The sequence below is a fragment of the Aptenodytes forsteri genome, unplaced genomic scaffold (assembly GCF_000699145.1).
Source record: "Aptenodytes forsteri isolate BGI_AS27 unplaced genomic scaffold, ASM69914v1 Scaffold192, whole genome shotgun sequence".
NCBI classification, from domain to species: domain Eukaryota; kingdom Metazoa; phylum Chordata; class Aves; order Sphenisciformes; family Spheniscidae; genus Aptenodytes; species Aptenodytes forsteri.
The window spans coordinates 194,962-211,227 of record NW_008794891.1 but is presented as its reverse complement, the minus strand read 5'-3'; the positions used below and the strand labels follow the sequence as shown (position 1 = coordinate 211,227).

The 16,266-nt window shown below is 45.4% G+C and overlaps 1 protein-coding gene across 1 annotated transcript in view; it reads left to right on the top strand.

Moving 5' to 3' along the window:
* The first annotated feature begins 593 nt into the window (after positions 1-593).
* ESCO2 (establishment of sister chromatid cohesion N-acetyltransferase 2) overlaps positions 594-16,266 on the top strand; it is a 19,247-nt gene continuing 3,574 nt past the window's right edge. The window contains exons 1-6 of the mRNA XM_009275126.2: positions 594-658; positions 3,186-4,200; positions 6,879-6,969; positions 9,732-9,792; positions 13,719-13,839; positions 15,803-15,934. Coding sequence (XP_009273401.2) covers positions 606-658; positions 3,186-4,200; positions 6,879-6,969; positions 9,732-9,792; positions 13,719-13,839; positions 15,803-15,934 — 1,473 coding nt within the window. The 5' untranslated portion in view covers positions 594-605. The remainder of the gene's footprint in view (positions 659-3,185; positions 4,201-6,878; positions 6,970-9,731; positions 9,793-13,718; positions 13,840-15,802; positions 15,935-16,266) is intronic.

Below are 16,266 nucleotides of genomic sequence, written 5' to 3'. Positions count from 1 at the left end.
CAAACAGTGTCGAGTGTTAAACTGGTTTAAATGGCTTCTGTGTTAATGAAGGCTAAAAGAGCGTGGTTTATGGTATTTGGCAAGAAGGGAGCTGGGAGAGAAACTCTAAAAGTCTGTTGGGTAAAGAGCTGTCTCGGCTGGAAGGTAAATGCCCATGTGAAATCCTCGCGGGAACAAACTGACCATGAATATAGGCAGGAGCAAGCAGATGTCTAGGAACCACGTTGGTGAGGTCTGGAATGAGCTTTGCGAGAGGAATGTGAGAGGCGGAAAGTAAAACTTGTTTCCGAATTGTCTGACTCCGTTTTAGAAAGGGGACTTTAGGATGCATTTGTCCATGATGACAGAATTGGACTTGACCTGGAAGATCCTTTCTGTGTGCCCTTGTTTTACGGCTTACGCTCAACTGAAACACAGCCCTGTGTTGTTCTAGTCTCTGTCATGCCTGATCTGCTTCTATTCGGTGTTTTCTCCCCAGTCCCCCACCTTCTCTTCCTTCTTTACTTAGTTGTTTTTTGTTTTTTTTTGTTGTTGTTGGGTTTTTTTAACTGGAAATCTATTTCAGGCTATTAAAAATGTGTTCTTGTAGGCGCTCTGGTGAAGACATGGCAGCTGTTACTCCACAGAAAAGGAGCCGTAGTTCTACTGATAATGATGGGTATGTTATCTTTTCATAGATGCTTTTCTAGAAAAAAAAAAAAACAAAAAACTTAATTGCTGCACATAGAATAAAATAGATGTTTAAAATCCTTGAGAGCTTTCAATGTAAAGTGGAAAAAATATTGAGATGGTTCCGAGACACAGTTAGCATCACCCCATGTTTGTTATTCGGTGACTTAGAACGTTTTTATATTGTACTGAGCATCTTGAGAGATTTCATCTAATGTGTAGGAAAACCGAAGCCAAGAATGATCTTCAATCTAGAGCACAGCACAGAATTAGAACCGAGAAAAGCCATTACGTTGAGCTGATACGCTGCAGGCCCGCATTACTAGGTTGCATCAGGGCTTTTCTTTTTTCTTTTTTAATTTTATTAAAGAAAGGTATGTTTTTTTGGCAGTCACCTCTGTCAAGTGCGTATCCCTGTGCATGACATTCACGCGCAGACCTGGCCCTGAGTAGAATCATAGAATCATTAAGGTTGGAAAAGACCTCTAAGATCATCGAGTCCAACCATCGACCCAACACCCCCATGCCCACTAAACCATGTCCCTAAGCGCCGCATCTACACGTCTTTTAAATACCTCCAGGGATGGGGACTCCACCACTTCCCTGGGCAGCCTGGTCCAATGTTTAACCACTCTTTCAGGAAAGACATTTTTCCTTACATCCAATCTAAACCTCCCCTGGCGCAACTTGAGGCCGTTTCCTCTCGTCCTGTTGCTTGTTCCTTGGGAGAAGAGACCGACCCCCACCTCGCTACAACCTCCTTTCAGGTGGTTGTAGAGAGCGATGAGGTCTCCCCTCAGCCTCCTTTTCTCCAGGCTGAACAACCCCAGTTCCCTCAGCCGCTCCTCATCAGACTTGTTCTCCAGACCCCTCACCAGCCTCGTTGCCCTTCTCTGGACACGCTCCAGCACCTCGACGTCCTTCTTGTAGTGAGGGGCCCAAAACTGAACACAGTATTCGAGGTGCGGCCTCACCAGGGCTGAGTACAGGGGCACGATCACTTCCCTACTCCTGCTGGCCACACCATTTCTGATACAGGCCAGGATGCCCTTGGCCTTCTTGGCCACCTGGGCACACTGCTGGCTCATGTTCAGCCGGCTGTCGACCAACACCCCCAGGTCCTTTTCCGACAGGCAGCTTTCCAGCCACTCTTCCCCAAGCCTGTAGCGCTGCATGGGGTTGTTGTGGCCCAAGTGCAGGACCCGGCACTTGGCCTTGTTGAACCTCATACACTTGGCCTCGGCCCATCGATCCAGCCTGGCCAGGTCCCTCTGCAGAGCCTTCCTACCCTTGAGCAGATCAACACTCCCGCCCAACTTGGTGTCGCCTGCAAACTGACTGAGGGTGCACTTGATCCCCTCGTCCAGATCATTGATAAAGATATTGAACAAGACCGGCCCCAAAACTGAGCCCTGGGGAACACCGCTCGTGACCGGCCGCCAACTGGATTGAACTCCATTCACCACAGCTTCCTACTTGAGTAGGTCACAAAACCAGTGGAAACCTAAAAACTGATTGTTTAGAAACGTAAGATATAAAACCCCTGACGTTTGCATTTCTTTGTGGTAAAGCCTCAGTCTTTCCCGTTTGGAAAGTCTTTGACGTACAGTACAGAAACACTGAGGCCTGCGCAAATTAGCTGAATAGTCTTACTGGCCCTGAACAAAAAGCTGAGCTTTAAATCCAAAAGAATAGCTTGTTTCTCATTCTTCGTAACTCTACCAGCTGAACAGATTTTTCTCGTGCTTGTCCTGTACTTCCCCCACAAAAATATTTCTGGGGTGGGGGGGAGACCAAGAGTGAGGTTGGATTTCTGAATTGGAAGGACAAATTCCTGAGATAGGGTGTAAATACTCGCTGAGGAAACGCCTCGCTGTGGTGTGCGCCAAATACATTACAACCAGGAACGGCTGAACGTGTCCTTTATATAGATGTATTTTCGCCTTTTGGGCAGTAGGTTCAGAAGCTATTAGTGATTTACTGATGAGGTTTTAGATTCCGAAACAGCTGTCAGAGTGAGATTTCAGTGCGTGCCCTTCAGAAACTGCTGTAAAATATTGTGAGATCCCCCTCCCCCAGCTTTATCAGTCTTGCATACGGGGGTGGGGGATGCACAGGCTTTTTCAGAGTCACAAATCCGAGTTGACCTGAAACAAATCAACCGTGTTTGTTTTTTTTTTTTTCCCCTCCTTAATCATGAATAGCGCTGATCCCGTCAGCAGCCTTCCAGAAAGTAGAATGGCTGTTGTTCCCTGGTGCTTTAACAAGTTCAGGCAGGCAAATAGATTTGCTGTTTAAAAAAAAAAAAAAAAAAATGTGAAGAATGGCAAGACAGTCTTAGGCCTTTTGATATTTGTATATTATGTTTTGGTATTTGATATTTGTATTTGCTCCAGGGCATATACCAGTACAGGCAACTAGGCTGAGTGAAAATTAAGTGTTATTTAAGTAAAACAATAACTGAAAAGCTTTCAATAGTGTGTATGTGATGTTTTGCTCCATAATTATTTTTACAGTTCATTCCTAGCCTTTGAGACTCCTGTGAAAAAAACGATGATAGGCTTTGCTGAAGGTCTGTCTCCACTCAAGAAATCGAGAAATAGTTGGTTTGCTTCTCAAATAAAATGGTCATCAAACTCCAGCGATGAGGTGAAAGAAAACGAGGCTGTCCTGGTGAAGCCGGCGCTGTTGAGGAGGCTGGATATTTCACCCCTTCAGGCAGCCGGTGTTCCCACAGCTGCGCAGAGGGAGTTCTCCAGGAAATCATCCCCAAAGACCGCTTCCTCGTACAAGCCCCTTGTGCCTGTGGTGTCTTTTTATAGCAAGGAAAAGCGATACCTTACTCCTCTTGAGAGGAAACAACTGAACGAGAACCACTGTCTGGGTGAGAGGAACGGGGATGAAAATCTCCCAGCTGCCAGGAGGACTGAGAAGACGAACGTGAACTTGAGCAGGAATGCAAGCTCAAAGCCAACCAAGCACCCAACCAGCTCCAAGCACGGCAAAACTGTCCCCAAAACGCTTAAGAAGGCAAAGGGAGAGATACCAGCGGGAAAACCCGGCGTGGAGAAAGAGAATGTAAATTGCCTAATTAAAAAGAAGATGGATTCACCTTTCAGAGTCCTAAGCATGACAGTTAAACCAGCCCTGAAACTCCAGCTGGGAGCAGCCTTCTTTTCTGCCAGGAAGAAATCGCACTCTAAAAAACCCATCATAGACGCTAAGTCTCTCCAGGGTCTCCCCGCATCTCTGCAAGAAAATGATCAGCCCGGACCACTGACAACTACCGAGTCTAATTCAGCTGATAGAAACAAAAATCTTGAGGCGGGCGGCGTATTGAGGAGTATTTCCGTGCCTCAGAAGAAGGAAAATGAAAACAGGGAGGACTTTACAAGCTGTAAAGTCTCTCTCTCTCAAGAGAGAGATCCGGCACGTGAAGGAAGAACGTCTCCGCAGAAAAGCGGAAGCGTCTCCGGTCCGCTTTGTACTTCCAGGTCTGCAGCCGCAGGGGACAGCGATGCAGAGAACATGGTAAGTAGAGGTGCCACCAGGACCTGTGGAGGTGTTCAGGTGACACGCACGGAGCTCGCTGAGGAAGGCGGAAGTAACACATGTGCCAGTTAGTTTGGACATAGGGTGTTTATTTAGATATATTAGTGGATTTTGCCTAGGAAGACTTTTACGGGTTTATTCCTGCCTTATGAAGGCATAAAACTGTGGTAAGCTTTCAGGAAGTTCCTGTCAGCATCCCTCTCTGTCGCTAGCTCTCAGCTGCAGTGAAATAATCAATTTATGATGGCCGAAAGGAAAGCTTTCTGCACGGTTTTTCCGAAAGACAATTTGTATCTCTCTTTCTGTGTGTGTGATGAAGGGCAAAGCTGAAGAAGAAGTTTTTAATTGACTTTTTTTTTTAACTGTGGTAAGCTTTCAGGAAGTTCCTGTCAGCATCCCTCTCTGTCGCTAGCTCTCAGCTGCAGTGAAATAATCAATTTATGATGGCCGAAAGGAAAGCTTTCTGCACGGTTTTTCCGAAAGACAATTTGTATCTCTCTTTCTGTGTGTGTGATGAAGGGCAAAGCTGAAAAAGAAGTTTTTAATTGACTTTTTTTTCCTTTCTTCTGTTTTAATAAATGTAACAAATGCCAAGTCTGACCTTGCTGAGTTTTGTGGGAGGTCGTGAGCCCGCACCCTGGGCGTTCTCCATAGATAATGTGTCTCTCTGCAAAACGTTGCCTGCTCAAAGCTGGAGGAAGGAGGCGCTTCTCAAGAGTTCTGCTGCTGTGCTCCTTGAAGCCTTTCTTGTTTCTCCCCAGCCGTGCGCTTCTCAGCCAGTGAAGGAGTTGGACAGAGAAAGCAAAATTGTTTCTAGAGCATCTTTATTTAGAGATTTCTTGCAGGTCACAAGATCTTGCTTGCCGGTACGGCCTGCGCTGTAACTCAAGCGGCGCTAGCAGGCTTTGGTCTGGCCTGGGCTTATCTTTTTAGTGATTATTTTCTCAGCAGGAGCTATGTGCCCTAGTTCTGCAGCTCCCTTCTCCAAGGAAGCGAGACTGAGCCCCGGTTTCTCATGCTTCAACAAACCAACAATGAGTTTTCTGAGCTGGGCTGTGTTTGAAGAACTGTAACCTTTTTGTATATCACTGAAGAGGTATAAGCAATTTTTATCTGATGCTACCTTAGCAGTCAATACTCCTGGTGATAGAAAAGTGGTTTTGGGTTGTTTTGTTTTTTTTAAACGTGCATTTGATTCTTGTGCAAATATGTTTAGCAGTGCTGGAATGGTTAAACTTTGTGATGAGTCTCACTTATTCCCGACCCGTTAATGCCTGCCAGACCTCACTTTTAATTTTATGATTTGTTAGAGAATTCTTTAGCTTGGGATGTGGATTTTGCTTTCTAACGCAGTGCTTAGGTGTGAAAGGTAAGGGTGGCAATGGAATGAGTGCAGCAGTAAAATACAAATTTGGAACAGGTTTGCAAACTGTTTCATTACACTTAATGTCATATTTTGCTGTTGCATTCTGGCATCTAAAATGTAGGAAAGTAGGAAAAGCCACTGGAATACTGTCGTGGTATTTTATACTGGGCATTGAAAGGAAGTGGTGAACAAGATGGGAAGCTGTTTTTATAGGGCTAATGTGTTTTATATTCCTGTGTGGGTTCAATAAAGGACAGTTTATTGCCTCCTTCGTTCACCTCCTCTGTTTTAGCATCTCTCTCACATGCCTGACTTGATTGTCAATACGTTTTTACAATGCAGCATTAATAAAACACAAATGTTAGCTTGTGCAATCTCATCTTGCATGTGCAGTAAGAAAAAATACAACCTGAAAGCATTTGATTCTGCTGTGATGGCAATTTTTTGGGTTGGCAAACTATTTCTCAGAGGTTAACCAGAAGCACGGAATGTTTGAAAAGGGAACTTAGCGGCTTTGTTACTGCGAACTGAATAGAGGCCAAGGCTGGGCCTTCATCTAGCCTCAGATTCTGCTAGAGCCGGTTGCCGTACCCGATGGCTGTCTAGGGTTCCTGATGAGATGGGGAAACAATACACTGTCACAGACAAAAAGAGCAGAGTTCAAGGCAAACGTCAGTTTGGCGAACTTTCATTTTTACAGAACATTTGCGAGAGGCTTCCAAAAGCTGTGCAAGTGCATAGCTGTAGACAGAGAATGAAAGTAGAGTCCCAGAAATGCTAAGGTGAAGAAACGATACAAACCTCTACAGTTAAGATTTACTTAAAAACAAAAGAACACCCCCCCCCCACCCCTCCATCCTGCACTAAAACAAAAGCAGGGGCATAAGTAGGCGTTAAGGTGTGGGGAATCAGAAAACATGCTAATTGTTTGTCAACAACTTGGTCTTGCAGTAGTCAAAGGCAGGTAGATGAGAAATGTCCATGGCACTCCTTAAGGTGGCGAGTAACCTGCAGGAAGTGAATTTTTCCTCAGTGCTGGGGTGCAACATTTTCAGCAACGTTTTCAAATTCAGCATTCGGGTGTAACTTGAATTACGGTGAGACGGGTAGTCTGCTAAGATGGCGTTTTGTTATTGGAAAATATGGCCGTTAGTAACGCTTTGTAATGTCAATTAATGCTCATTGTGAAGGTCACTTGACCTGCATGTGATTCTGTAGCTGCTGTCTGAGAACTTAATCAACTGGAGAGTTTTCTTTTTGCCCTAAAATAAAAATTTGTCTTAATTTATAGGATGTTGATGAAATCAGTTCTTCTACAACCTGTGAGTCTGATGATTGTGTTATTCCTTCAAGCCAATCTCCGCGTAAGGTGAATAAGCGAGGTAAGTTGGATTAGACATATCTTGGTCTATGACCTTTGCTGCTGTGGGAAAATGAGGCGGAAGAGACTTTGAAGATCTCTTAGGTTACCCACTTTGCCCCAGTGGGATTGCCTCTGCTGAATTCCCATCTTCTCCTATCATTCAGTGTTTTAATGAGCTGGACAGTAATGAGGGAGATTCTTGCTGTCTCCCTGACAAATCTGTGTTCATGTTAAGCAGTGTGTAAATTGTTCTTGTCCTGATGTCTGACCTGTCTTTCCTCTTTGCTTCACTGCGTAGCCCATTCCCAGTAAGCTTTGGGAAATCGCTGTCTTTGAATCCTATTATGAGGTCTTTCCCCATTCTTTTCTCCCTGGACTGTTACCCCGATTCTTTCCGCTTTCCTTCTTAAAATCTTGATTTTTAGGCATCTGGCTTTTTCATTTCCACAGGAGTCTTTGTGAGATGCCTTTGGTTTGAGGCAGACGATGACCCAAGTGTTTTACACGCAGCCGCTGCCCAGAGGGTTGATCCCGATCTCTTATTTTGCCCCTGCTTGTTGCTAAGTGTAGTGGTTCCCCTTAGCCTTATTTCAGTCTGTTTGTTTCCGACTGTTTTCAATGCGAGACTGCTTTTTAAATTAAACACTTAAATGCCCCTATGTGCTAGCTATTAGCTACAAAGTTATAAGCATATATTATTGTTTGCTCCTGATGGTCACCGAGGAAACTCCGCTCTATACTCTTTGTTTTGGCAGTGAATTACTAACAGTAATTATTTGAGTATCATTTTTTTTTTTTCCCTTAGTCAGCTTTGCCCCCTTTCTTATGGTTGGTTCACAGAGATCATATTTCCCTACTAACGCAAGGGAATTTTCAGGAGTTAATATATTCATTTTAAGACATTTATTATTTTTCCTCTTGGGAATAACAAGTGATAATAAAAGGAAAATATGTTGCTTAAATATTATTTTATTAAGGCAAAGTAATGTGTTGGCCTCTACCTACTGCCTCATCTTCCAATTATGCAATAGCATGTGCCAGTATGTTTGCAGAAGTTGAGGTCATGTTATTTTATCCTAATCTCCTGGTTTCTCCCTTTTTCCCTTTTAAAAATAGGCAGCGTTTGCTATTCTAGCCTCAGCAGCCCTGGGTTAATTCAGTCCTTGCTAGTCTGAAAAGGTCTGGTTTATCTGAGTTCTCCTTACATCTTTCCCCAGCTGTGGAAGTTCCTATCTCCTTTGTGTCTTAGTTGTGCTAACGATCTCATCACAACCAATTCTTTTATTGATGACTGAAATAAAAATGCACTAAATGTTTTGTCCTTGTTTGTCATCTGGTTTTAGTGTTTCCTCCCCTTTCGGTAGCTGAAACTCCTGGGTTTTCCCCTTGCTGTTACAGGATGCTTTCCTGGTACCGTGGCCTTCCCAGGTAGAGCTCATTTTGCAATTTGGCGTTTCTGCTTTCAGTCCTTCACGTCGCTGCTCTGCTTCCCCGTGGTTTCTATTCCCATTGTGATTCCTTGAGTTTCCAGTGAAAGTCATGATTTAGCCGCGTTTGTCTCCTGCTCCACTTCTTTCTGCCACATCTGGTCTTAATCTGTTTCTTGAAAGAAAATGGCCAGCACTCTTGGGCCCCCCGCCCCCGCCCCCCCCCCCGTTCTCTTGCTTCACATGGGAACTTACTTATCCGCTTTTGGAACTTAGCGAAATCTGGTTCCTTGAAGGTCACCCTTTCTCTGCTATGCCTCCTCTTTGTGCTCTGAGGAGCGGCATGCCCTGTGCTGCCGGCCACTTTTCTTTCTCCCATCTCCAGCTCTGTAGAAAAGACTCCTGTTACTGTGTTTTCCACCTGTTTATAAAGCTGTTGCCATCGCGTTCCCAAAGATTGCCTGACATTATTTGCCTGCTGGGGCCTTTCCCAAGAAGTGTCTTGGCCCTCGAAGATCCTGCATTTCTAGGAAGCCGTAGGCTTATTATTGTTTATTCGTGTCTTCTTCATGACTCCTCACAATCTTTTCCACTACTGATATTAACAAGAGACTTTTTTATTGTGTCCTATTTCCTAGAAACAACTGGTTCATCTTCATGGTATGTTTTTTTGGAGGCTTTTAGGGCCATTTTTCTGCTTACGTGCTTTGCTATGTTTCTGTAATTCCTAAGAAGTCTCTGTCTATTTGTGAATGCAGTCAAAATACGAGAGCATAAAGCAGTCTAGTACCTAAACTGTTTACGCTTGAGGGAAAATATATTCCTAACTAATAATTGGCTTGGTTTTACTTACCAAAGTCTTTGTTAAGTTATCCTAAAACTTGCAGCTTGTGTGCTGTAACCTAGTCCTGAGCCTGTCGCTTCCCAGCTTCTCTAGGATGAAAAAGGTAGAGGTTCAGGCTGCCTTAGCCAAAATAATGGAAAACGGAGAACCCCCTGCTTGATTAACACTCGTAATTAATTAATAGCCAAGGAAACACTAAACTACTGCAGCAGAAATTTCTGCTTGATGTAATTCTTCGTAATTCCAACGTGAGGAGGGAAAGCACCAGGTAGCCTGATTGGTGTCACTTAAGTGGATTGAAGGTAATTATGGCTGGATACCACTCATGGACATAACTTCTATATCCTGCAGCATCAACAGCTTCCCGGTACTCCTATAAGGTCTTGTCTATAGTGTTCAGTTTCAGCGCTGTGAAGTCTCACTGATGTTTGAGTTTCTGTTTCCATGTGTTGACGTGTTCTGCAACTAAAAAGGATTCTAAAGCACAATAACTTCACTCATCTTTTCCAGCATCTCCTTCAAATGCTGTTGTCTACCCCATATTCAGTGCACCCCCCGCCAGCAAGAAAAGGTAGGCTAATCTTTGCTAAGTCTCTCCAAGAATGATCAGAAGTGTCATATCTGCAGAATCATTATTATTATTTAAGAAAAAAATTATACTAATTCTAAAAACAATAGCTTAGCTTTCTCCCAGTCCTTGTGAGGTTTGGGAGTCTGGGGTTTTTATTGGGTTGGCTTTTTTTTTTTTTCCTTTAAAGGGAAGATGAAAGATGAAAGCTGTGTTGGTTTAGGGGGATACTAGCCCGTGAATAAGGAAATACACATTTGCTTACTGTCTGTAGTACATTTTTACTTGTGAATTTGTGGTATTATTGAGCTGATTATTTTTTTAACAATAGTTTTCTCTTAGCTGTTGCTAATGATAAAATCTTTAGAACAAGGGGGGCTGTTTCAGGATATATTCATCACCAAGAATGGCACAGCCTTGGTGGTGTTTGAGCCGTGTAGAGGGGGTTTTATTTATTTATACTACTGTTGTCTGTCTGTCCTCTGTCTCCGTCCCTGGAGTGTCCCTAATGTAACTCGCAGTCTTTATGGTTTTATTTATTTATACTACTGTTGTCTGTCTGTCCTCTGTCTCCGTCCCTGGAGTGTCCCTAATGAGCAGTAACTCGTAGTCTTTATGTACTGGCCGTTCATCAGGGACCTGCACCTCCCATCGGCCAGAGACCCTCAACAGCGCTAGCTACGGATTTGAGTTGGTACCAGAGTTGTCAAAACGAGTTGTCTTTACTCAGTTTGGCAGGTGTGGTGGCAGAGTGTAACGTTGCTGGCCGTACAATGAGCCAGGAGGCATTGCTGTCCCTCCCTAGAATCTAATCAGTGGTGTGGCTTTCTGTATATGCCTTCTACACGGCAGCGATGCCTCTGGCGTGGGCATTCTTGCCACGTTTGAAGCACTTCTGTGTTGCAAGCAACCTTTTGAGTTAAGTTTTGTGTACATCAGCTGCAGCGTGTGAAAATTCGACTCTACGTTTAACTGGGCCAGTTAAACTGCGGATCCCTCGTTGAGTAACGCTGGAAAGGCTGACGGGGCAGGTCAGTAACTCTGCTCAGGCCAGTCTGTGGCTCTTGCGGGAGCTGGCAGCTTCTCTGTCTCTGTCACACTCAACCTCCTTTACCAGTTAAGCCCACAGCATTAACTTTTAAACGGTTGAAATGACTCACTCTTTGGGAAGGCACGGGCTTATTGAAGTTGTACGGAGCTAAAGATTTCAGAAGGCTTGTTTACCTGCCTTGTGCTGGGGTTGTAGAATCCCCGTGTTCTTTAAATGTAGTGTCAAACCCGTCTCTCTCTGCCATCGGGTTCGTTGCTTTTCCGTAGTAACTCTTCCCGTGATACGCTCTTGTAGCCGTCCCAGTGCTGTGGCTAACGTTGACCAACGTTAGCGCTCTGGGAAGTATCTGTGTGCTATACAGAAATCACTTAAAATGCAAAGATCCGTAACTGCACTGGTCAGGTGCATTTTGTGTTGCCTTTTTTTTTTTTAACCTGAGAAATTTTAGTACAGCAGCACTAGCAGGTGCATTTTGTGTTGCCTTTTTTTTTTAACCTGAGAAATTTTAGTGTAGCAGCACGCTCGGAAGTTCTGCCTTTTGATGCAGGTGCCGCAGACAGGACAAAAGTTGTAATAAAAAGGGGTGAAAAAGAATTAACAGAAGCACCTGCTTCTCTTCCACTTTCCCGCGCTCACCTGAGCGGGTATTTCCTAAGTGTGCTGGGCGATGTTTGATATTTAGTGCGTTGGAAATGAAGCACAAGCATGTGAGGTTTGCTTTTTGATTCTGCAAAAAGCACGATACTGTTAAATTACTTGCAGGCACTGGGACTGTTTACTCGTAAGGTGTAATTGTGCTACCTGGTGTCTGTGCTTCTGATTAGCTTATTTCTTCAATTAATTTGCTGCCGTACTTGTAGGCCTCTAGTGGGAAAAGACTTGTTTTCCCACGCAAGAACCAGAGCTACTAATCCCTCTCCCATATTGAATCAACTTCTTGATACATTTTTTTAACAGTAAAAGCATTCTGAGCTGAGTTTGTTGTGACCATAAAAAACCCACTTAAAGTTGCTCCTAAAAGAGCCAAAATAAACCTTCCAAGACTTGTCGCGCTACTGTCGTCCTCTGCCACAGAAGTGTTGAAAGAGAAATCTGATTGCAGTGTTTGCTTTGCTTCCTCATGTGGCTTTTCAAATACCTTCCGCGGTGCAAGTGGAACCCTGGAATATGTGGAAATCCTGGTGTTTGTGATTAGCTGAAAATCAGTCTTGGATTTGCAGTTGTCTCTTGGGAAGCTGATGAGCACAAGCTTTTCCTACATGAAGTCTCTGCTTTGGAAATTCTTCTTAGTATCCAAATCTATAAAATTGTTTGGTGTATCTCTAAATTAATTCCATGTTAAGGTTCACTGCACAATAGTTACAATTTCCCACTTTAAGATTGCTTAAGAAATGCCACCTTACATACGGAAGCCTAAAGGTAGGCTAGAAAAACTGTGCAGTTATTAACACCCCTAACAATATGCTTCCCTGTAGCTGAAGCCCATGTTGTAAACTTAAAAATTCATGTAAAGCCTCCATGTCTGGATCTGAATGTGAAAAATTCCTCTTGGCCTTGTTTCATTCTGCTCCCCTCCTTCGGAAGCCGTCCCTGCTAGACGGCAGAGGAGAGCTTAGTCCCAGCACCGAGGGTTTTTCCCTGAGATGCTGCCGATCCCCTGGTCTAACGGTGGTGTTGGCGTGAGGGGCCGGGACTTGTGGTGGTGAAGCAGCAACTGAGCGGGGAGGCGGTCTTGGGACCCCGGGGTAGACAGAGTGTGGGCTTGAGACCAAGCTGTGGTGGGTCTCGGCCAAAACCTTGTCACAAGTTCTTGTACACCTTGATCAAAACCCAGATGAAATGCTTTGTAGGTTACTGGAGTTCAATTTTTCACTTTCTTCCTTTTTTTTTCCGCACCCCCCCTCCTTGAGGGGAGAGTGGTGCTGATGTGGTGTGCGCTTTATAGTCAGCGTTGCTCACAAAACGGGAACACTTGAAGCTTTGTAAGATGACTTCGGATGATGCTGCTTCCCCTGCTGAGTCTGGCAGGGTAGGAGTTTTATCCTTGCCTCCTGTCACACTGTCCAGAAGTCTGGCACGGATCCCTGAGCTGCCCAGACCAAGCTGTGGTACTGGGGGTTGCAGTGTGGTCACGCAGCAGGGCACGTGCTCCCTCTGCCAGCTGTGCTGACGGTCCCAGGTATTCATAGCCACATCTCCCTGTGCTCATCTCCCTGAGCCCTTCGATCCGCTGGGGACTTCGCAAACCCACAGGGCTCCTCAACCCTTCCAAGGGTAGACGTGTTTTAAGTGTGTAATTTTAGGCACGAGTTAAACAAGTCAGGAGGATGTCTGTGGGACTGTTTAGGCGAGACTTTGGGGTTTCTGGGTCCCAGTTAGACTCGGGTGCCAGATTGCCGGAGCTGAGCAGCTTGCTGCCGCAAGACTCTGAGCCTGCGCAAGAGCATTTTGGATGTCTCGATGCACGTAAGCAGCGGTTTGAGGAAGGAGCTGCTGGACTTGGGCACCTATTTCTTCACCCGCAGCTTCCATGCTTCACGGACCTGGCCCTCTGCTTCTCAGTTGGTTGTGTATCCCTTTGACTGTTCAAGGAGCTGCTGAATTTCCAATGTCCTGGAAATAGGATGGCTGTGGAAGTGGGAGAGGTGCTTAATCAGGAGTTATTTAACTTCTGATGCGATTGTGGCTCTTCCTAGAGCCTCTCGCCTTCCCTCCCTCCCCCCGAGGAGCTGGCACCACAACTGTCACAAGCTTTGCTGTACCTGGCTTAGTTTGGGGTGTTCTGTAATAAGAGTCACTACCCTGCCCTTGTACCCAACACGTAATGTTAATTTTCGTCTGCAGTGACTGATTTTCATCTCTCTGAAATGATTTTCAGGACACAGGCTGCGCTGGATGAACTGACTTCTCCGTTTGGGTCCAGCCCACCTGCAAAAACATCTCACACCTCGCAGAAGGCGAAAAAGCTCTGCAAGCGCTCCAGAGATCAGATGATCATTGTAAGGTTCCCCTCGGGGCGTGCTGGGTCCTCGGGGTGGCTTGGTGGTGAGGAAGCAAGAAATATGTCTTGAGGCTAACTGATCAACCCCCCAAAAAATACAAATCAACCCCTAAAGGCAAAAAGTCAAACCCTAAAGGTAAAAATCAAACTCTAAAAGGCAAAATCACCCTGGGGAGGAGGGAAGGCACAGGGCAGGGCTCTGCCCGCCGGCCCCGCTCACAGCCTGGAGATGTGAGCATAATGTCCTAATTTGATAATTATCCTAATTTCCTTACATGTAAACCTCAAACCAACCACGCTGTGACGACAGTAACAGGGCAGTGAGTAACATACTTAGCACTAGACTAGGACAGGGTAGTAGCGAGGAAATAGGTTGTTATGGTTTCCCTGGGACTAGCGCTTTATTACGTTCTAGAATTCAAGAGAGATTTATGGAACATAATATTTTTAAAAAAAAAAAAAAGCCCAAAAGGAAACTCAGCCAAGCCTGTATGGATGCTATAGGAGTGAAGCTGGCTGGATAATTTTCCTTTCCCACAGCTTTCTGGCCCACTGCGCGAGCGGAGTCAGCGCAGCGCTGCAGCCCCAGCGGCGAACCTCAGCCAGGGCAGCCCGGGAGCAGGCATGTGCGACAGGGAGCTGAGCCCGAAGGGAGCTCGCTCTGTTAACGGGCGGGTGCCTCCTCGGTAGCTCCGTGTCTGCCTTCCTGCTGTTGCCCTTCAGTGTGGAGTACTGATCTCGGAGCAGGAGGAGGCCGAACGGCCTCGCTGAGGCTCACGTGTCATGTAGCCATCACACGTACGCGTTTCCAGAAAATACGCCCTCAGCGATGAGTAATTTTTTAGTAAACCATTTGTTCTCACTTGGTGACATGCAGACTTTTTCAGGCCCGTTTCCTGAGGGAGCAGGGCTTATGTGATCATTCTTGTCTGCTGATCTGCCCTTTCTAGGACCTTTTGGAGTCGTTCAGATGATTTCTGTTAAATTTTTGAGACCTCACAGATACAAATTTTTGAATGTTTTGTAAACTGGTCCCCGTGGAAGGGAGAAACCCGGATGAGTGCCTGTGCTGAGAGGAAAGCAGCAGCGTGTACTCAGCAGTCATCACTACCCTGAACACGCCTGGCTGGCGAGCCACGAGCTCCAACCCTGCCTGGCCCGGCTCGGCTGGGTGTCTAACTGCTGGGCCCACGAGGGACAGACTGTGGGTGCTGTGACACAGGGGGGGAAGCCCGAACTGTGACATGGGGAAGGGAAAGCAGCTGCTGCAGTAGCAGCCAGTGCAGGGAAATAAGATGAGTCTTTAAGAAACCAGGCTTCGCTTCCCCTCAGTACTCGGAGAGCAATCTGCTGTTTGCTTGCACAACTGGCATTCAGTTCCTTCTCTTCCCCTCCCTGTGTCTTGACAGAGATAAAAATGAGGTTATTTTTAGATAACTGATGAAAAGACTATACAGAGTTTTCCTTTGGGGTTTTTTTGTGGTGCTCTTTTACATTGTTTCCTCAGTGAGGATGCTGCTGATCTGTTTCAAGGCTTGTTCCAAATAATGCATTCGTTGTGTTCCCTGGATAATTTCTGCTGTGTAGTTCCGAATATTCTGCAAATAAGCAAAAGCTTGTCCTCTTCATTTAGATAACTGATGAAAAGACTATACAGAGTTTTCCTTTGGGGTTTTTTTGTGGTGCTCTTTTACATTGTTTCCTCAGTGAGGATGCTGCTGATCTGTTTCAAGGCTTGTTCCAAATAATGCATTCATTGTGTTCCCTGGATAATTTCTGCTGTGTAGTTCCGAATATTCTGCAAATAAGCAAAAGCTTGTCCTCCTCTTCGCAAATTCAGATGAAAACAAATACTTGAATCTTTGATGATTGTTACCAGAACCAATTCTCAACCTCATTCCTTAAAATGAACATGGTTTTGAACAGCTTCAGAGCGCTTAGCTGTCTCTGTTTCTCACTAGGATGCCGGTCAGAAGCATTTTGGTGCCATAGTTTGCAAGTCGTGCGGCATGATCTACACGGCCGCTAGCCCGGAGGATGAAGCCCAGCACATCCAGCACCACGAGAGGTTCCTCGAGGGACTCAGATATGTGGTAAGGCGATGGCTGCGCTCGCAGCTCAGCTGAAGAAGATGGGGCGGGGGGTGGGGGGTGGGGAGAAATGGTGCGCGATATCCAGGTACAGAGTCGAGGTAGCTGCAGGCAAATGTTTTGTCATCCAGAGGGGAGGTTGAAGTGTAAGTCAGGCAGTTCCAGCAAATGTCTGCCTTCATCAGTTTGATGAATGTGACTTGACTTTATTCCTGAAAGCTGAAGTGGTTCGGATTACAGCTTCATCTGCCAGTCTTCACTGAATCACTTCCTCTCTCGCTAGACCGCTAACTTGTTGTTTGTTTGGTTTTTTGTTTTTTTTTTCCCCCCCCCTC